This window comes from Aphidius gifuensis, linkage group LG5 (assembly GCF_014905175.1).
Source record: "Aphidius gifuensis isolate YNYX2018 linkage group LG5, ASM1490517v1, whole genome shotgun sequence".
NCBI classification, from domain to species: Eukaryota; Metazoa; Arthropoda; class Insecta; order Hymenoptera; family Braconidae; genus Aphidius; species Aphidius gifuensis.
The window spans coordinates 6544598-6564064 of NC_057792.1; the positions used below are offsets into that span (position 1 = coordinate 6544598).

At 23.8% G+C, this 19467-nt stretch overlaps 5 protein-coding genes across 8 annotated transcripts; 3 read left to right on the top strand and 2 right to left on the bottom strand.

The window, feature by feature from the left end:
• The first annotated feature begins 1732 nt into the window (after positions 1 to 1732).
• LOC122857323 (ester hydrolase C11orf54 homolog) lies at positions 1733 to 4080 on the top strand. 3 transcript variants are annotated; one of them, XM_044159442.1, is made up of 6 exons: positions 1733 to 2046; positions 2114 to 2204; positions 2272 to 2558; positions 2636 to 2894; positions 2973 to 3231; positions 3976 to 4080. In XM_044159442.1, the coding sequence occupies exons 2-6, from the start codon at positions 2123 to 2125 to the stop codon at positions 4007 to 4009; spliced, it is 921 nt and encodes a 306-aa protein (XP_044015377.1). In that variant the 5' UTR covers positions 1733 to 2046; positions 2114 to 2122; the 3' UTR covers positions 4010 to 4080. The 3 variants fall into 3 exon arrangements, with proteins under 3 accessions (XP_044015377.1, XP_044015375.1, XP_044015376.1); XM_044159440.1 differs by lacking the exon at positions 3976 to 4080 and having other exon boundaries at positions 2973 to 3586; XM_044159441.1 differs by lacking the exon at positions 3976 to 4080 and having other exon boundaries at positions 1733 to 1931; positions 2973 to 3426.
• Positions 3341 to 6113, top strand: LOC122857317 (solute carrier family 35 member G1). Its single transcript, XM_044159425.1, has 3 exons — positions 3341 to 4148; positions 4233 to 4448; positions 4622 to 6113. The coding sequence occupies exons 1-3, from the start codon at positions 3837 to 3839 to the stop codon at positions 5108 to 5110; spliced, it is 1017 nt and encodes a 338-aa protein (XP_044015360.1). The 5' UTR covers positions 3341 to 3836; the 3' UTR covers positions 5111 to 6113.
• Positions 6114 to 6582: 469 nt separating this feature from the next.
• On the bottom strand, positions 6583 to 11561 carry LOC122856298. The gene is made up of 4 exons (XM_044157992.1): positions 11376 to 11561; positions 9955 to 10401; positions 7081 to 9859; positions 6583 to 6936 (listed from the first exon to the last, which is right to left on the bottom strand). Exons 2-4 carry the CDS (start codon positions 10302 to 10304, stop codon positions 6658 to 6660), a joined length of 3408 nt encoding a protein of 1135 aa, XP_044013927.1. The 5' UTR covers positions 10305 to 10401; positions 11376 to 11561; the 3' UTR covers positions 6583 to 6657.
• A 309-nt stretch (positions 11562 to 11870) lies between these two features.
• LOC122857372 (sin3 histone deacetylase corepressor complex component SDS3) lies at positions 11871 to 15031 on the top strand. 2 transcript variants are annotated; one of them, XM_044159497.1, is made up of 8 exons: positions 11871 to 12318; positions 12435 to 12498; positions 12569 to 12682; positions 12746 to 12953; positions 13108 to 13288; positions 13365 to 13482; positions 14063 to 14147; positions 14237 to 15029. In XM_044159497.1, exons 1-8 carry the CDS (start codon positions 12195 to 12197, stop codon positions 14330 to 14332), a joined length of 990 nt encoding a protein of 329 aa, XP_044015432.1. In that variant the 5' UTR covers positions 11871 to 12194; the 3' UTR covers positions 14333 to 15029. The 2 variants fall into 2 exon arrangements, with proteins under 2 accessions (XP_044015432.1, XP_044015433.1); XM_044159498.1 differs by having other exon boundaries at positions 11945 to 12318; positions 12746 to 12947; positions 14237 to 15031.
• Positions 15032 to 15194: 163 nt separating this feature from the next.
• LOC122857373 (neutral ceramidase-like) lies at positions 15195 to 18750 on the bottom strand (the record flags this gene model as incomplete). Its single annotated transcript, XM_044159499.1, has 12 exons — positions 15195 to 15417; positions 15505 to 15626; positions 16310 to 16489; positions 16554 to 16649; positions 16724 to 16978; positions 17040 to 17399; positions 17477 to 17683; positions 17753 to 17960; positions 18027 to 18154; positions 18215 to 18391; positions 18450 to 18593; positions 18652 to 18750. Coding segments are annotated over 12 exons (2136 nt in total), but the record flags the coding sequence as incomplete, so codon positions are not given.
• Positions 18751 to 19467: the final 717 nt, after the last annotated feature.

The window sequence follows — 19467 nt, forward strand, 5'->3', positions numbered from 1 at the left end:
TATTATATGTGTACATATTTTTCAAAAAGTTGTAATAATTTTTAGATTGTGACCTTGAATTTAATTTTTGATTTTTCTATTTTTTTTTTTTATGATAATTAGTTGACAGCTCTGAGGGAATTCCAACAGAAACACCAGTTACAACTGCTCAAAAACCTTCTTTTAATTCAGAAGTGGTAAATAAGTTCTGGAAGTGGCTAGTGATTCAGGATAGACCTTATTACGAAGGAATATTAGATAATGTTTTGGAGGAACAAATAGATATTCTATCATCAGAAGATATAGATATAATTTTTGACAAAATCAATGCTTTGACCACTGAAGAAATAAAAGGAACTATATTCTTGGAATATCTCGAGAGACAGAAGAGACTTAAGAAAATTGGAAGTAAAACTGATACTGAGATTAATAAAATGATTGATCTTTTAAAATCAAAATTTCCGAAAACACCAATTCCAGTGGTGGATATAATCTGGAGTGATATCAAAACATTTAGTTTAGAGCGAGGAGAGGAAATAGTTTCATACTGTGTAAGCAAGCTAATAAACTTTCTACCATCAGATGATATTGATATATTTCTTGAAAGAATCAATGCTTTGACCCCTGCTGAAATAAACGGGAACTTTTTCTTGTCACTTCTTAAGAAAATGAAAGAATACCGAGTAATTGGAAATAAAACTGACGCTGAGATGGATACAATGATTGATCGTCTAAAATCAAAACTACCTTGGAGCACTTGGTTCTATAATTTAATTACATTCAATTTTGTATCAGACTAAAAATGATTAAATGATAAATTTTCTCACCATTTTTGTTTAAAAATAATTTTTTTTTTTTTTAAATTAATGTAAACTTAATAAATTCAGTTAAATAAAATTAATTAAATTGTATCCAATTAATAATATCAACTGTTTTATCCTAATCAACTATACCTATAATGTAAATAATTTTTTCATGTAGCTATGACGTATAATCTTTGTACCACAAGTTTTTCAAAAACAATAATAATTTTTTTTCAGATTTACTGAGTTATTAATTTAACAACAAATTGCAAGCCGCCGTTAAGGCTATATATGCTTGATCGTTACCCCCTCGCCCGTAAACGTGTATGCTCGCGCGTTTGCATATTCATGAAAATACAAACGATAGACGCGCAATTTGTTGTTAATAACTCAGTAAATAATTAATAAAAATATCTGAAAATTTGTAAAAATCTTCTTGATATACTGCTACACAATATTGTCACTGACAAGTTACTCAATTTTCAAATTTCTCCCACTCTTTTATCATTTCAAGTTAGACGAATTGAATTTTTGCGTCGACATAAAACAATAAATAAAAAAAATTAAACAATATACTTAAACAAATAATTTTTTTGATAATACTGTTGGCATCGCTAGATTATTATAAAGCTACAGTCAAATTTTCAAGTTGATTTATTTATTTTTAAGAAAGTTATCACAAGTTATATATTGAAAAAAAATAATTTCGTTTTCAATTTTTAACTCGTTAACTAATAATCATAACAAAAAATTTATTCAAAGGATGTATTTTTTAATTCTACAAATGATTGTATTTTTTTTTTTTTAATTTTTCATGTTTGATTTTCAATTTATTATTATAATTATTTTTAAAAAACTTAAACACATTTTTGCGCAAGTCTATAATTTAATCATGCGCAGTTTTTAAATCAACAAGTTGTTTTATTTTTATTTTTATATTGTCAATATTGTATTATTGACAGCAAACAAAAACAAACAAAATTATGTTAAAAATTTTTTTAAATTTTTTTAATATATATTAACATCAGTTTGATGAATTTATTCATGAGACTTTGAGGCACTTTGCGAGGAGCTAATTTGAATTCATTAGTAACTTGTTTATTATTTTCTTAACTCATCTGGAAAAAAAAATTAAAATAATATAGCAAGGTCAGTTTGTTGATTAGATAAGAAAATGCACACGATACGTTTCACTATATTTCTTCATAATATTGCAAAAAGTTTTACATTCTATTTGCAAATCAATCGAAATATTTTATAAAAGGTATAATTTTAATAATTATTTAACATAACCTATAAATAATCAAATAACTTTTATAATTTTTTTTTAGATTATAAAAATGGCATTAATATTGGAATTAGAAATGCCAACAATTGTAGAAAGATCATTATTTACTCCAACTCTTCAAGAAATAAAAAATGGTAATTAAATATTTAACTTATTTAAACTCGTATTGTTTATTAATTATATATATTATTTGTTAAACAGTTGTAACACCAGCATTATCTGAAAATTTTTCTGAAGTTACTGTTGACATTGTTGACTGTCCAGACTTGACAAAAGAACCATTTAATTTAGCAGCATCAGGTCTTGATGGATCAAAGAAAATATTCGAAATTGGTGGACCATCATTTCTACTTCCTTTGGTACAAAGAAATAAAATATATGACATTAAAATGTTGTTAAATAAATTGAATTATCATGATAATGATAAAAATGCTTTTGTTATTGGTGCTGGAGCTGGTCCATGGCCAAAATTTAATCGTAATTGTGAAGCAAGTATTTCAAAATATTATTAATACTTTTAAAAAGCTTTAAAAAATTATTAATAATACATTTATTATGATTACAGATGATGATGAATATTTTTATGACACCAAATGATATGAAAAACGAAACAAGAATTGCTTGGGTTGGTGAAAATAATAAATGTATTTTAGAAAATAATATGAATAATGATACACGTTTTGCATTACTTGCAAATCTTTATTTATCTGAAGGTAAACCAGGAAAAGTTATGAAAGTTTATGCAAAAAAAAGAACTGGTAATTTAGATTTTATTGCAACAATGCAAAGAGCATTATCAACACATTACAAAGATAAACTTGTTGGTAAATATATAATAATGTTAAGAAAAACTATTTGTTAAAATTTAAAAATGATATTTAAACTGTTATTATTTTATGCAGGTTTGGGAGGTACATTTTTGTTAAAACAAGGCAAAGCAAAGCAACATGTAATGCCTGATTTTTCAGCAACTCCATTGACAACTGAAAAATCACTTGATAATTGGTTGAATTATTATGACATGTCAGCACCTTTAATTGCTGTTGGAACATTTGTCAGTGGTGAAACTGATCTTGATTTACGTGTACAACATTTTCATAGTTTTAGTAATCATGGTGAAGGTGGACATTATCATATTGATACAACACCAGATATAGTTGAGTATGTTGGTTATTTTAATATTGCTGATACTATTTATCGTGTTGATCAACCAACTTCTAAACTTACATTTGGAAAAGATTGAGATGTTTATTTTACATCAATTGATCTATCAACAAGATTGATGAATTTTTAATCAAATAAATCTTATGATGATCATATGAAATTATTAAATAATCACAAATGAAATTTATCAAAATAGAAAATTATATTCATAAAAAATTAATTGTTCAAGTTTCTATACTTACAAAATATTTTAAAAAATCAAAAACTATATTTTTTTTGTTATTAACATTTTTACTTTAACCACAAACTAATATTTTATTATTGAAAATAAAAATACATACTTAAAAATTCATTAGACAATTTGTTTTTTAATTGTTTTAAATTTATTTATTATTATTTTATAATAATACCTTACTTTGAAAATTTAAATCCCGATAATCTTTATTAAATTGACGTCAAATATATATGGTAATTATTAATCACAAGACAGATGTTAAAAACTGCGTTATAATAAATAGTCTTTCAAGAAATTTTCATCAGCTCACAGTACATTTAAAATAGTAGCTTGAAAGTGACAAAAAAAAAAAAAAAAAATTGATAAAATGAAATTTGATATTGATTCAACAAAATCATACAATAGTATTCATCCAACTTACAATTATCACGAACAATTTGCAAATAATGTTAACAATTATCGTGATGGAACAAAATGGAATGGTATTTTTCTTGCATTTTTATCAGGTGGTTTTTTTACAATAAGTTCTGGTCTTGTTAAAGCCATTAAAAATGTTGATCCAATGATATTATTGGGTATACGTGCTATTTTACAAATCCTTGTTATGGGAATTGATGCAATTAGACATGGAAAAAATTTACAAGGACCAAAAGGTTCAAGAATGCTCCTGCATTTTCAGGTAAAACATTTTAATATTTAAAAAAAAAACAATTACTATGATAATTTTAAGCTAATTGTGTTTTATTTTTATGATTTTTTAAAGGGAATTGTTGGAGGTTTAACACTTTCATTATTATATTATAGTTTTCGTAAATTACCACTTGGTGATGCAACAACAATAATATTTAGTTCACCAGTTATTGTTATTGCATTGTCATTTTTATTTTTACGAGAACCATGTGGATTATTAAGAGTATTTGTAATATGCTCACTTTTTGCTGGTGTTGTTCTCGTTGCAAGACCACCATTTCTATTTCAAGTAAGTAACTTTTTTTTACTTAACTTAAATTTCTACTATTAATTTCGTTGATAATTACATGAAAAAATCTTCAATTAAAGCAAATTATTTCAATCTTTTCTAATAAAAAATAAATAAGAAATTTCAATAGATTAAGCAAATAATAATTAACACTTTTTTTTTTAATTTTTTAGATTCATAAATCTGAAATTCATCATTATGATGTGATGGGTTATATATGTGCAATATTAGCAACAATATTTACAGCATTAAATATTGTCATAATGCGTAAATGTTCTGAAGTACATTATTCAGTTCTTGTATTTAATTTATCATTTTGGATACTGCTATCATCAATAATATTTTATTTTACAGTATCAGAAGTAAAAAATCATATTAAATTAATACCATTAGATATTATAACATGGGGTTTAATATTATTAGTTGCTGTATCTGGTTTAACTGGACAAATACTTGTTACAAAAGCATTAAAAATTGAAGGTGCTGGTAAAGTATCAGTAACGAGATCACTTGATATTATATTAGCATATATTATACAAGTTTATTTTTTTAATGATGTACCAAATTCATCAAGTATTGCTGGTGCATCACTTATTCTTGCTTCTGTTATGGCAATGGGATTTGAAAAAGAAATATATCAAATTTGTGATTATATACCATAAATAAATGTAAATAATTAATTAATTTTAAAAATGATAAATTTTTTGTAATCCAGATTAATTAAAAGATAATTATTATTTAAATAACATTTGGTTTGTTAATATATTCATTTTAAAATATTGTTTAATCCTCATAATATTTATAATTAAAAAAAAAAAAACAACCTATTTAAAATTATTTAATTTTATTTGTCAAATAATTTATTCAACACAATTTTTATTTACACTTTTTTTTTTTAATATTAAATATTGCTAAGATTAAAAATTATTTAATAAATTTAGTTAATGTTTTTTTTTTTTTATTAAATATTATAATAACAAATAAATTTTAATATTTTTACTTGATTATAATTAATTTTATGGGTCAACTTTTTTTTTTTTTTATTAATAATAATTATTTTTTATTTATTTAATAAATCAACTTACATATTTAATTGTTATTTTTATTATTATCGTAATTTTGTTTCTTGCTTTTAGTTTGATTCAATGATTTTTCATCAAACGAAAATTGATTATTTTTTAAACAATTGTAAATTGTTTTTTTCTTTTTTTTCATTATACATTTTTTTTTTTATTTATATAATATATATTTTTTTTTTGTTTATTAATTAAGTAATATTTTTCTATATAAAAAAAGAAAAAATATATTTATATATTTCGATGAAATAAAAGAAAGAAAAATTTTTTATTTTAAATTAATTTTCGAAATTAATGTCATCTTAATGATGTAGGAAAATATTTTATATTAAAAATTATATTTTTATGAAAAAATTTATCTTGATTTTTGTATTTTTCCATAAACTCAATTTAGTTAATTTCTAAATCAGCATTTTACTATTTTTAATGATTTATAAAAAAAATTTTTAAATGTAATTTCAATGTGATTAAATCGAGTATCGAAAAATTATTTGATTATTAATTTCTAGATGTTTTAAACTTAAAGATAAAATTTTTTTTTGTAAATAAAATTAACAACTTAATGGATAAATAAAATTTACATAATTTTTGTTTTTTTTTTTTCTTTTTTTATTACACACATTATAGGGAATGTCCAGTCGAGTGAAAAATAAAAAAAAAGAAATGTATATATAGAGCTAGTTCGAAATTAAACGAGAAAATATTTTCAATTTTATTAAGAGACACATTAATCGAAATTATTAAACACTAAAATCATGTAATTTGTAATGACATTAAATTTAAAAAAAAAAAAGAAGAAAAAGATGATGAAAAAGAATTTTTTTTTTTCTAAAAACAACGACAATTGCAATTATAAACAAATGTACAACTAATTTTCATCCTATAATTAATCATTTTATATACTTTTTCTTCACTATAATTTGAACGAGTAAAAGAAAAAAAAAATCTTTTTTTTTGATTGACATAATTAATTAATTTAAAAAAAAAGGTAAATAATGATCGAATTAATTTAATATCTCAACTAATTCATTACGAATAAGAGAAAAAAAAAGTTGTGCTTTATAATAATCAAGATAATAAATATCTTGTGTTTCATTTTACATAAAAAAGAAAAAAAAATATATATAACTAAATTAAATATGAATGGAAACATGTGCTGATAATTCACTATGACTTGAAAAAATATTTCCACACATATCACATGGATAATCAACTGAATCAGGAACAATTGTTTCAGTAATAACATGATCATCAGATATATGCATATTATTACATAATAAACTTTGTGGTGTTATTTGTTGTTTACCATCTCTTGTTATTATTTCTTCTTCATGATTAACATTTTGTAAATCAGGTAATATTATTTCTTCACGTCCAATACCACTTACAACAACAATATTTTCATTAAAACCAATATCCATATTATTATTTGTATTTAAAACATCATCATTAATACCATCTTGTAGTCTTGATGATAAATTATCATTAATATCATTATTATTATTATTAATTTGTTCATAACTATTATTATCAATTGGTTCTTGTTTGATATTTGTTGTTTTTAAATGTTTTTTATTTTTTTTAATTGTTTTCTTTTTTGGTTCTGTTTTTATTTTTGTATTCATTAAATTATTATTACTATTTGATGATGATGCAGCTGCAGCAGCAGCGGCAGCAGCAGCTGTTGAACGTCTTGTTGAAATATATGGTTCTGTTTTAATGTGTATATTTGCTAATAGATTAACTGGTAATGTTGATGATATTGTTGACGTTGTTGTTGTTGTTGTTGTTGATAATGATGATGTAGCTGTATTCGCTCTATTATCATCATTATTAATTTTACCAAAAACAGCTGGTACAATTTGTATTCTACCATCAACATGATAACTGACATTTTTAGTTCTTGGTCTATTACGTTCACCACCAGGAAATATACCACTTTTATGTTCATTTGGCATAACACGTGGTGTTCTTGTAACCATTGTTTTAGTTTTTTGTCCTTTTTTAACACCATCAGTACCAATATCAACAGGTACACGTGTTTTTTGTGTATGTATCATTTTTGGTCTACCAGATTGATTTTTTAATGGTATATCATTTAATTTATTATTAATATTATTATTAATATTATCATCATTAATAATTTTATTATTACTACTGCTATTATTATTATTGTTACTATTATTATTACTATTATTACTATTATTATTTTTTAATTTTAATTTTTTATTTTTAGTTTTATTACTTGTTAATTTACTATTACCAACAATTTCATCAATATTATTAATTGAACTTTCAAATGATTTTAATACATTTTCATATCCTTCTTGTTCAATAATATTACGTTGTTGTTTTTTATATTTTTTTCCCAATTTACGTTTTGTATTTTCTTCTGAATCTGATGTACCATCAACAAAATTATCATATTTATTATTAACATAATTATTATCATAATCATCATCGTCATCATCATTTGAATGATTATTAGTTGATGATGATGGTTTTGTTGTTGTTGTTGTTGTTAAAAATATTTGATCAATTTTAGTTTTTCTTCTACGTTTATATTTACGTGGACCAACTGGTGGTTGTCTATTTTGTGCTGTTTTAGCATCACAATGTTCTATAATATGTCGTATTATTTCATCAGCTGTTGAAAATAATGATTCGCATACTACACAAAAATATGGTGTTAATGTATCTTTATGATCTGCATCTGGTTGTGAATGATGTGCACGTACATGTTCACGTAATACAACACGTTGATTAAATGCACGTGAACATATTGAACAAGCATATGGTTTTTCACCAGTATGTATACGTTCATGTTTTCTTAATGTACCACCATCAGCAAATGCTTTCCAACAATGACTACAACTATATGGACGTTCACCAGTATGTATACGTACATGTATTTGTTGTGATGAACGTGAACCAAATGTTTTTGTACAATAATTACATGGAAATATTCTACCATTACCAGTATCTTTATGTGAATGTTTATGTGATACTAAAGCACGACCATTTTCAAATTGAATACCACATTCATCACATGATACTGTTTTTTTTTCATGTGATAATTTATGTCTACGTAAACGTGCTTTTGATAAAAATTTTTTATCACATATAATACAAGTAAATGATTTATCATTACTATGTACTAAAATATGTTTTGATAAACTACGTTTATCTTTACATTGTTTACCACATTGACGACATGTATTTGGTGATGCATTACCATGACAATTACGTACATGTTCAGCAACTTCATCAGCATCACGAAATTTTGCACCACATGATAAACATTGTTGTGAATTTTTACCACTATGTATTTCAGCATGTGCTAATAATAATAATGCTGTATCAAATGTTTCACCACATGTATTACATGCATGTAATGATGTATCTAATAAATCATTTAATTCTTGTTTAACATGTATTTTACGATGACGTGTTAATGATTCATGACGTGTAAACATTACACCACATATATCACAAACATATTGATTATAATTATCAATATCATCATTAATACCATCATTATCAATATCATCATCATCATCATCATCATTAATACCATGTTTAATACGTGTATGTTCTTTGAGTTCTTTTATACTCCAAAATCCATCACCACAATTTGTACATACATATGATGCTGGATGCGAACGCATATGTGATTTTAATGCTTTTCCACGTGCACAACCAAGACCACATAATTGACAAACATATGGTTTTGTTGCATCTGTTATTGGCCAACGTGGTTTTTCTTCTGTTGCTATTTCATCATTCCATTTTGATGATGATGATGTACCAGTTAATGTTGTTTCATATTTATTACCAATATCAATTATATCATTATAATTATAACTATTTGGATTATATTTATCAATATTTTTACTTTCATTTATTGTATAATTACGTTTTGGTGATGTATTTTTAGTTGTATATTTACGTTTACGTGTTGTTGTTTGTTTTTTACGTTTTTCTGGTACTAAATTATGATGATCATCATCATCATCATTTAATAAATCTGTATCATCATAATTATCATCAAGTAAATCATTTGTTGGATCAATAGCATGTGTTTTACGATGATTTGCAAGATCACATTTACGTATATAACTTGCATCACAAAAATGACATGAATATGGACGATCAGTTTGATGTGATACCATGTGATTCATTAAATTTGCTTTTTTACTAAAACGACGTGAACAAAAATCACATGGAAATGGACGTGATGATATTGATGCATCTTGTTCACTTTGTAATGGTATTTCCATATCATCATATTCAAGTAAATTATCATGTGATACTTTTGTTTCTGGTACATGAATTCTGTTTTTTTTTTTAAAAAAAAAGAAGAAATATAATTAATACAAAATAATATTTGTTGTTGTATTATTTATTCAATATATAAAATTAATTCTTACCCATCATCAGGACCAGAACGATCCCAATTATCAGTTATAACTTCTTCAGTAACTTGAATATTTAAATAATCATGTGTTTGATCTTCTGGTATATACATTGCTTCCATATCATTAGTTTGTTGCATCAACATTATTGTATTTGTTCCAAGATCATCAGTTGTATGAATTATTGTTTCTTCATGTACTTCACCATCTATACACACCCCTTCAGATACTTCTTCACATGCACCAATAACATCACCTTCCATAATTTCCATCTCCTGCATGTGGCCATCATCAAGACCACATACTTCTTCATGATGAACTACTTCTTCTTCTGTCCACTGGAGATTTAATTCATGAGGATCCATAATTACTGATGTTTTTTTTTTTTTTTTTCTCTATTATTCTTTAAACCTTTTTTAATATTTATTTCTTTTGTACAACATTCCAACACAAATGATCCTCCTAAAAATAAAAAACAAAATTCATCATTAGACAAGATATATTTATCAAGTTTGTCAATTATTTTTTTGAAAAATAATAAATATTAAACAAATGACAGTTTAAAATTTAGAAAAAAAAAAGAAAAGATCAAGCTTTCAATTTTTTTTTTTTTCTCAAATCAAAATGGCCATTTCTTATCAATAAACTTTTTTTTTTTTTTTTTTAAATACACACTGTATGATGCAATTTTAATTTTAAATTATATATTTTAATTTTTTAATTGCATTATTATTATTATTGTAAGTTGTTGATGTATATTTACAAAATTTATAAAACAAATTGGAGTTATTTTTTAGGGACATATTAAGTAGATGAACATGTGGCCGAATGAATAACCGACTTTTATTGTTAAATTTATTAAAATAATATCTAATATGCTAATTAAATGTTTAAAATAATTTAAAAAAAACAACATTGTTTACATTAATAGGTTATATTATGATTGGATAAAAAATTGTAAGGTTAATATTGTTTTTTTTTTTCACTTCAATATCAACCATTTTCTTTGTACTAAATTTTTAATAAAAAAAATGCAGCAAGTTTGTTGCATAATACCTTGCACGTTGTCACAATTTTTTAATAAAATTAATAAACACCAAATATATCAATAATTTATAAATCACTTGTTTGTTAAAAAAAAAAACTTGTTAATAAATATTTGATAAAAATTGGAGGTTAACATCAACTCAACTATCAAAAGAAATTTTTTTTTTTTTTTTTTTGGGAGGACGCGATTATTTCGTTGAAGAAAACGTCCGCCATAATTCTTTACAAGCGCCAACAAGCGGTCAACAATTTTTTTATTTTCCCCTTACCCCACACATAAAAAAAAAAAAATTGATTTATAAAAAAAATTTTGTCACTCAATTTGACAGCTATTTTTAATAAATTATTCTATTTTTTTAAGGTTATATTTATTGTTGTTTATTACTTACTTGTTTTTGATATTTAATCAAATTAAAAATCAATTATTTGTTATTAAAAACCTAACCAAAAACTTTTTACTTTAATGGCGTAAAAATTTCGTGGTTAGCTAAAATGGCGGTTGCTTGAGAGAGAGCTAAATTGTTGAAAACGGAGAAGATGCGTGTTTTTTCTGTATGTGTGTGGTGGTAAATGACGATTCAATAGGCCGATGAAAATGACATCCGGTGACTCTCCCTCGCCCTTCCATCATTGTGTGCACATGCTCGTGTAAAGATGCGCACGAAAAAACAAAAAAAAAAGAGTCAATTGAGCGACTAAATTTAAAAATAAAATTTTTAAATAATTCTGTTTTATTAATTATTTAATTAAAAGAATTAATTGATTATATCAAAAATAAATAGTGTTATTTTTTTTTTTCATTCTTTTATATATTACAGGATAGTTTTTTCATTTTTTTATGTGTTTTATTAACAATTATATCCACCATTTTGTGGTTATATTGTTCGCGCGCGTTTATTTTTGGCCACTTGATGGCGACACTTTTGATCCGCCATCTGTCCGTGTAAAAAAAAAAAATTAAGAGCGATTGTTTACTTGACAAGCTTGACAGCAAAAATAATTAGCAAAGCTCAGAATATTATTAATAATTTTTATTATATTAAAATTAGTGATAATTTTCTATCAACAATAAATCATGAAAATATATACAAGTGTAAATAATGTTAAAAATAAAAAGTGATATATTAATGTATTTTATGAATTTGATAAATAAACTTTAAAATAACTTATTGTTAAATTAAATTTTGTTATTAATTATTGAGTTAAAAATGTCATATCAAGGATCACCTTATTCAGCTGCATATGGTCAAGATGATTATGATCTTGATGATGACAATGATGATTTTGTTGATGATGATCATGATCCAGATGATCCAGATGAATCTGATGAAGGTTAGTTGTTAATGTTTATAAATAAACATTCATTTAATTCAAAACATTATTATTGTTTAAATGAATTACATTAGTTTGTTGTTAATTCAAGATTTTAATTGATTTTAATTTTTTAGATACTGAAGAAGCTAGTGAAACAGACATGGGAAAATCAGAAGGATATACTGAAATTAAAGAACAGTAAGTAGCTTTAATTTATGTATTAAATATTATAATTAATTGTGGTGCTAATGATTATAATTTTTAAAAGGGTTTATCAAGATAAATTGGGAAGTTTAAAAAGACAAAAACAACAGTTAAAAGATGGTAGTCATCCAGAGTACAATAGAAAAGTTAAAAGACTAGAAGCACAATACAATGAAAGGTAAATAAAAATTTAATAATAATTAAAAAAACAAATGTTATATTAATGAATATTGTCATTTAGATTACGTGTGAATGCTGTTTATCGTGATTATTTGACAGAATCAGTAGAAAGAGATTATATTCTTGAAAAAAAAGCAGCAGTCAAGGAATATGAGGATAAAAAAATTGATCTTAAAGAAAATTTATTAGCAGACATGGAGGAAAAAAGAAAAATGATTGAAGCAGATAGACAGACTATGGAATTAACTGGTGATTCCATGGAGGTAAAGGTCATTAAGTTCAAAATTTTTTATTTTTTTATTATTAAGATTAAAAATCAACGCTTTTGGTTGTTTTAAAAATGAAATAAATATATTATTAGAGTTATTATAAATTACTAAATTTTATATATTTGTTTTATATATATATATATATATATATTAGGTTAAACCACCAATGACACGTAAATTACGAAGAAGACCAAATGATCCAGTTCCTGAAAAAGTTGAAAAAAGAAGAAAAGCACCACCAGTACAAATAAATTTTTTAAGTGATGAAAAAGATATTGATAATGACTTGAAACAAATAAGTCGTGGTAAAGTTATAACACCTGTTCGTAAACAAGGTTAATATATTTTATTATTATTATTATTTTAATTAATTGTAGAAATTGATTTTTATTAATCAATCTTTACTTTTAGTTGTGATGACCAATTATAGTACTACTAATATACCAACTCCAAATGTTCCATCATCCCCAGAAGCTGCACTTGTTGAGACCAAAATAGAAGATGGAAAACTTTTATATGAAAAAAGATGGTGAGTTATATTTTTAGTATTATAGTTATTTAGATAGTTGTTGATATTATCAGTGAGTTATAATAAAGTAAAATGACAATTAGCTATTTAATGATTTATAAAAATAGAAATTTCTAATCAATTTAATGGGCAAATGAAGAACAATTTACGAATAGCCTTGAAGCATGAATATTTAAAGTTGGTTAATCCTTGAAATTGTTGAATTTTTTAACTTTAAACTGCTATATTTTTTAAACAAAACGGTAAAGTCCATTTTTGTTTTTTTGTTTTTTTTCCCCCATCAATAATCATTGTTGTAAATGAAATTTTGACTAGTTAGTTTTTTAATAAAACGTTAATATCAAATTTTTTTTTAAAGTACAATCAACATATGAGATTCACAAATTCATCTGTCATTTAACTCGACAAAAGAGTTGCTAAATTAAACAATAATTATTACAACAATTATACAATCAATCATCTCCAAATAAAATACAACATATGAATAATTATTTTTAAAAAATCTATGATGAATATAAAAAAAATTGATATCAAGATTATTGGTGTAATTTATAATATTCAATTTTACTTTTAAATCAAGGTATCATCGGGGTCAACCAATTTACGTAGAAGGAAAAGACTTATCAAAATTCGGTGCAACAATATCATCAATTGGAACTGATGCTGTAAGTAAAAATATCAATAAATATTTTATATTCATCAACAATATAAATAATATAAATACAATTTTAATATAATTATAACTTTTTGACAGATTTGTGTTAAAAAAATAACAGACAACAGTAAAGTACGTATATGTACATCACACTTAAGTCGTGGTAAAATAACAATAAAACGACGTGCATCATAACAAACGAAGCCGCGGATAGTACTCCGACTATCGAGATCCCGTGGCTGTTCATCAAAACCATTGTATGACAGAAAATTTTATTCACATTTTGTATCAGATGATAATAATTTATAATGAAAAATTATTATTTATAAACACATACCACCAAATAATAATCAAACAAAATTGATTATATTTTTTTTCAAAATTTATAAATAAAACAATTTAGCTTTATTTTTTTATAATCAATGAAAAAAAAAACAATATGAATTTTATAAATTAAATATCTCCATACAATTAATACAAAATTAGGTAAATTTTTAATGTTCATTGACTGGTTGGTTTGTTGTAAAAAAAAAACTCGGCTATATTAATATTGCAAGTAAATATAAACAATAATTAATTTATTAATTTTTCTTTTTTTATTGTTTTATTAAAATTAAAAAAAAAAGAAGAGTTTATTTATAAAATTTATTGATAAATAGTATTTTCATTATGAGAAAAAAAAAAATAAATTAATATGTAATTATTGTTTTATTAATAATGTAGATATCCAATTTAAATTGAAGCATCATATATAAATTAAATGTAAAATAAAAAAAAAATATAATAAATAATTTTAGGGATTGATTTGTAATTTTTTTTTTTTATTTCAAATGAAAAAGATTATGTTTTAATTGTATTTTACAATAAATGATATTTTTTCAATATTGAATTTTATATTTAAAGATTTTTTAGTTATTTAAATGTATTAATTTAATACTTAATATTTTTTTATCTGTTTACGAATTTTTAATGATTATTATTTAATTGAAGTTGTAGATTTTGTTATCTTATGTTACAGTTACAAAAGCTACACTCATATGAGTATTTTTTTGACGATGTATTTTGCAACGTCTCTTAATCTGAAAGAAAAAAAAATATTAATGATCTGAATTAAATAATTTTAGATCTTACTTGCCTCAAAAGTTTGTGTTGAATTGTAGTAATGAAAAATTGTTCCATCATTTTTGTAATGTCCTTGATGAGAAATTCTGTATTTACCAGGTTCTATATTTTTTGGAATATTCCAAGATATTGTTGTTTTTCCAGACTTCCATTCAAATCTACAACAAAATATTTAATTGATTTTATTATTGCAAAAAAACATTGATATTTATTTTATACTCAATTTGTAGATTATTATTTTTTACTTTGTTTCCCAATCAGCATCAGTTGCAACAATATTCCAATTATTATTGTCATTTGAAATTTGTTGTTCGATAAATAAATAAGATGATATATTCATTAGACTATGTCTTGGATTACCAGCAAGCTTTAAAAAGAAAAACAAATAATCTAGTAATTAAACAAATTTTAAAATTGATTAAACAAAGACATCTCTATCGTTTTATCAACAATATGATAACAATTTCTTTGAAGAATTTGTTTTATATTCATCATAGATTTTTTAAAAATAATTATTCATATGTTGTATTTTATTTGGAGATGATTGATTGTTTAATTGTTGAAATAATTATTGTTTAATTTAGCAACTCTTTTGTCGAGTTGAATGACAGATGAATTTGTGAATCTCATATGTTGATTGTACTTTTAAAAAAATTTGATATTAACGTTTTATTAAAAAACTAACTAGTCAAAATTTCATTTACAACAATGATTATTGATGGGGAAAAAAAAAAAACAAAAAAACAAAAATGGACTTTACCGTTTTGTTTAAAAAATATAGCAGTTTAAAGTTAAAAAATTCAACAATTTCAAGGATTAACCAACTTTAAATATTCATGCTTCAAGGCTATTCGTAAATTGTTCTTCATTTGCCCATTAAATTGATTAGAAATTTCTATTTTTATTAATCATTAAATAGCCAATTGTCATTTTACTTTATTATAACCCACTGACAATACCAACAAGTATGTAAATTATAATTAAAATTTGCTGTTTGTAAATTTACTTGAACGATAGAGATACTTAAAATAAAAAAAATTGAATAATTACAAAAACTGCTGAAACAGTATCACCAGAAACAACAGTCATCTTTGGTTGTTCTACACAAGAGCCATATGGTTCTTCTGAATTATATGATTTGTCCTCAACCAATTTTTCTGGAGAAAAAAAGGCTGACAAATATAAATGGTCTAGTATTTCAGGTGGTATCCCTTCTGTCAAATTATTCATCTTAAAAAAAGAAAAAACAACATATTAATTTGATAATTATCATGTACAAATAATAACAACTCACATTGATTGCAGCAGATGCAAGTTTTTCATACTGTTTGAGATATATTGTCAATGTATGAGGTCCAAAAATTGTTGATCCACCTTCATATAGTTGAAGCTTAAATAAAGTTATTTTAAAAAATTATTAACATTCACTCTTTTAATTTGTAAATTTTATTTTCTATATATTACTTGGTATTCTTCAGGTGTTGTTATGTAATCACTATAAGTATTACAAAGTCCAGCAATAACAACATTTTTTTCATTATCATTAACAATATTTTGTATTTTTTCTTTTAATCTTCTTCCAGCCATTGTTGTAAATTCACCTGGTACACCAGCAATAATCAAATCACCAATAAATGCAATTTGAGTTGACACAACATCTGGCAACATTATCAATATTTCATCAGAAAATAAACCAACACACTTTCCTAATGATATTTTCTAAAAAAAAAAATAAAAAATTATCATTTTTAAAAATTAACATTTTTATTTTTTAACATACTTGTGGTATTATTATTTTTTTTGAGCCATGACATTTTTCATTTTCTGTATCAGCTATTTTTACACAATCTATAATTGTTTCTAACAACTTTGTTTGAGATTTTTTCAACAATTCTGATGGAGACAAAAAAATATCCAGCACAGTAAATTCTTTCTTTTTTTGATAAAGTTCAACACCTGGACCATCAGATGTTCCTGTTGTAAAACTCTCACCCATTGCTGGTTGACAGCCTTTTACATTAACAGTTTTGTTTGTTGATGAATCATAATAATCAACAGTCTGTTCTGTCATATTAACATACTGATGAACAACTCTAATTTCACCAGTCAACTCTTTGCCACTTCCATTATTCCAAATATTCTATAATACAATTTTTACAATTATTTTCATAAAACTATATACAAATATTAATAATATAAAAATAAAAAAAAATTTACCATTGATCCATGAAAAAGTCTATGAGCAATGATACTAGTACTTTCAAACATATTTTTTCCTGGTCCTGATGCAACACATTTACCTTCATCTTCATCACATCCATCAACTGAATTACATGGTTTATTAGAAAACTGACACCTTGGACCTTTTATATTAGGTGATGAATCACCAGCATTAGTTACACAAAATGATGCAACAAATTTATTCTAAAAATAGGAAATATATTTCTTATCATTTCATATCAATTATATTAAATTTTTCAATAATTATTTTACCTTATTATTTGTATATTTATTTTTTTTGTTCATTTTTTTTTCAAATAGTAATGAAGCATAACCAAAATTATCACTTGAAACAAGTGTATTTGTATTGTTCATACTTGTTGAATGTACAGCAAACCAATTGATAACACCGATTGGACGTTGACTATTTGCTTCAATAAATTTTACTTGTGTCATTATTTTATCAACATCATCATCATACCTTTAAAAATAATAATAAATAATTTATAAATACAATGAGTAATTAAAAAAAAAAACATTTATTTACTTGTTTCTTTCAGCTTCTGGATTTTGTTTATATGCAAGTGGACTTCTGTTGATATTTACATCATATACTTTACCATGATTTATAAAAATACGACCATGAACCATATTTTCCTTGGCTTCTTCAATACTCTGTAATATTTTACATTTATTTATTTGATTATAGCGTTGTTATTTATTACCTTTATTTACCTTTGTTATTCCATTTACTAGTGCATCAAATGAATCTTTGACGAAACCATAAATTGATATATCATACAAAGCATAATTATTTGATCCACCTGGAGCTGAATGAGTATGTGATGCACTTATCATAACATTTTTATCAGTAAATGTATTGTTGTATTTTTTTTTTAATTTATCAATAACCTGTGATACATGAATACGATATTATTTTTGTTTATTTTTTATATTACATAATACTTACTTCAGCTCGAACATTGTGACTAATCATAGCTGATTCAACGCTTACAAATACAAATATTTCATTATTTTTTTCGATAATATAAGCTCTTGAAAATGTACGTAAATGTATTCCAGTTCCTTTTTGATCAAAATTGCCATACGCCATCTAAAAAATGATAATTATAGTGTCTAAAAAATTTAATTAATTTTTTTTTTTAACTTACGAAAACTATGTCAACTGGTGGACCAGTCGTATCTGCAATCCCAACACCAATTTTGTATAAAGAATTTTCTCCATTGATTAAACAAAAAAAATAACAAAATAAAAATCCAAATATTTTAAAATACATTATTAAATGAATAATTCTAACATTTAAAATTTGAATTATTAATAAAACACACAACGTCGTTATTTTTACTTGGATATTTTTTTATTTATTTTTTGACACGTATGCTGCTATTATTGAGCTAATGATTAAATAAACTTGATGACTTGTCAACATCGAAAGGCCGAAAAAATAAAATAAAATAAAAAAAACAAATAGATTAAAAAATACTTTTGGTATAGGAAAAATTTTTAAGAGATAAGATAAAAAAAAAGAAATTAAAATAAAATTCGAATCGAACACGTGAAGATTTGTCATCGTTTGACTATGAATGATTAAAGAATATTATTTTTAAAAAAAATAATATTTAAAATGCTTGATAAAATTAAGATTGTCATGATGATAATTACATTTAAAATTTTTTTTCAAATACAGAATTCCCCGGTTAAAATTTCCTGATCTCTCAGCCAGTATAAGGGTTTCGAAAGATATTTTACAAGTCCTCAACCTGACGGAACTCTCAGATAATTTTATCTGCGGGGAATTCCTTAGATGAGGGAATAACCAGTGATTATAAACACACCCAATAACAAATAGATTCTGTATATATGTGTATTTTTTTTTTTTATTTCTATGTCATATATTAATGTCCGATGACTCTAACGATGATCTTAGTTAATTAACATATATATTTTTAATTCTTTCTGGGAGACC

Excerpts from the sequence above, each read along its gene's own strand:
- LOC122856298 (XM_044157992.1), bottom strand. The coding sequence starts at position 10,304 with ATGGATCCTCATGAATTAAATCTCCAGTGGACAGAAGAAGAAGTAGTT. Across the intron at positions 9,860-9,954 it reads CGTTCTGGTCCTGATGATGG|AATTCATGTACCAGAAACAA; the intron begins GTAAGAATTAAT and ends AAAAAAAAACAG. Across the intron at positions 6,937-7,080 it reads ATAAAAAACATTTAAAAACA|GGTTTTAATGAAAATATTGT; the intron begins ACAAATATCAAA and ends AATATGGATATT.
- LOC122857317 (XM_044159425.1), top strand. The coding sequence starts at position 3,837 with ATGAAATTTGATATTGATTCAACAAAATCATACAATAGTATTCATCCA. Across the intron at positions 4,149-4,232 it reads GAATGCTCCTGCATTTTCAG|GGAATTGTTGGAGGTTTAAC; the intron begins GTAAAACATTTT and ends GATTTTTTAAAG. Across the intron at positions 4,449-4,621 it reads GACCACCATTTCTATTTCAA|ATTCATAAATCTGAAATTCA; the intron begins GTAAGTAACTTT and ends TTAATTTTTTAG.
- LOC122857372 (XM_044159497.1), top strand. The coding sequence starts at position 12,195 with ATGTCATATCAAGGATCACCTTATTCAGCTGCATATGGTCAAGATGAT. Across the intron at positions 12,683-12,745 it reads GAAGCACAATACAATGAAAG|ATTACGTGTGAATGCTGTTT; the intron begins GTAAATAAAAAT and ends ATTGTCATTTAG. Across the intron at positions 13,483-14,062 it reads CTTTTATATGAAAAAAGATG|GTATCATCGGGGTCAACCAA; the intron begins GTGAGTTATATT and ends TTTTAAATCAAG.
- LOC122857323 (XM_044159440.1), top strand. The coding sequence starts at position 2,123 with ATGGCATTAATATTGGAATTAGAAATGCCAACAATTGTAGAAAGATCA. Across the intron at positions 2,205-2,271 it reads TCTTCAAGAAATAAAAAATG|TTGTAACACCAGCATTATCT; the intron begins GTAATTAAATAT and ends TTTGTTAAACAG. Across the intron at positions 2,895-2,972 it reads TTACAAAGATAAACTTGTTG|GTTTGGGAGGTACATTTTTG; the intron begins GTAAATATATAA and ends TATTTTATGCAG.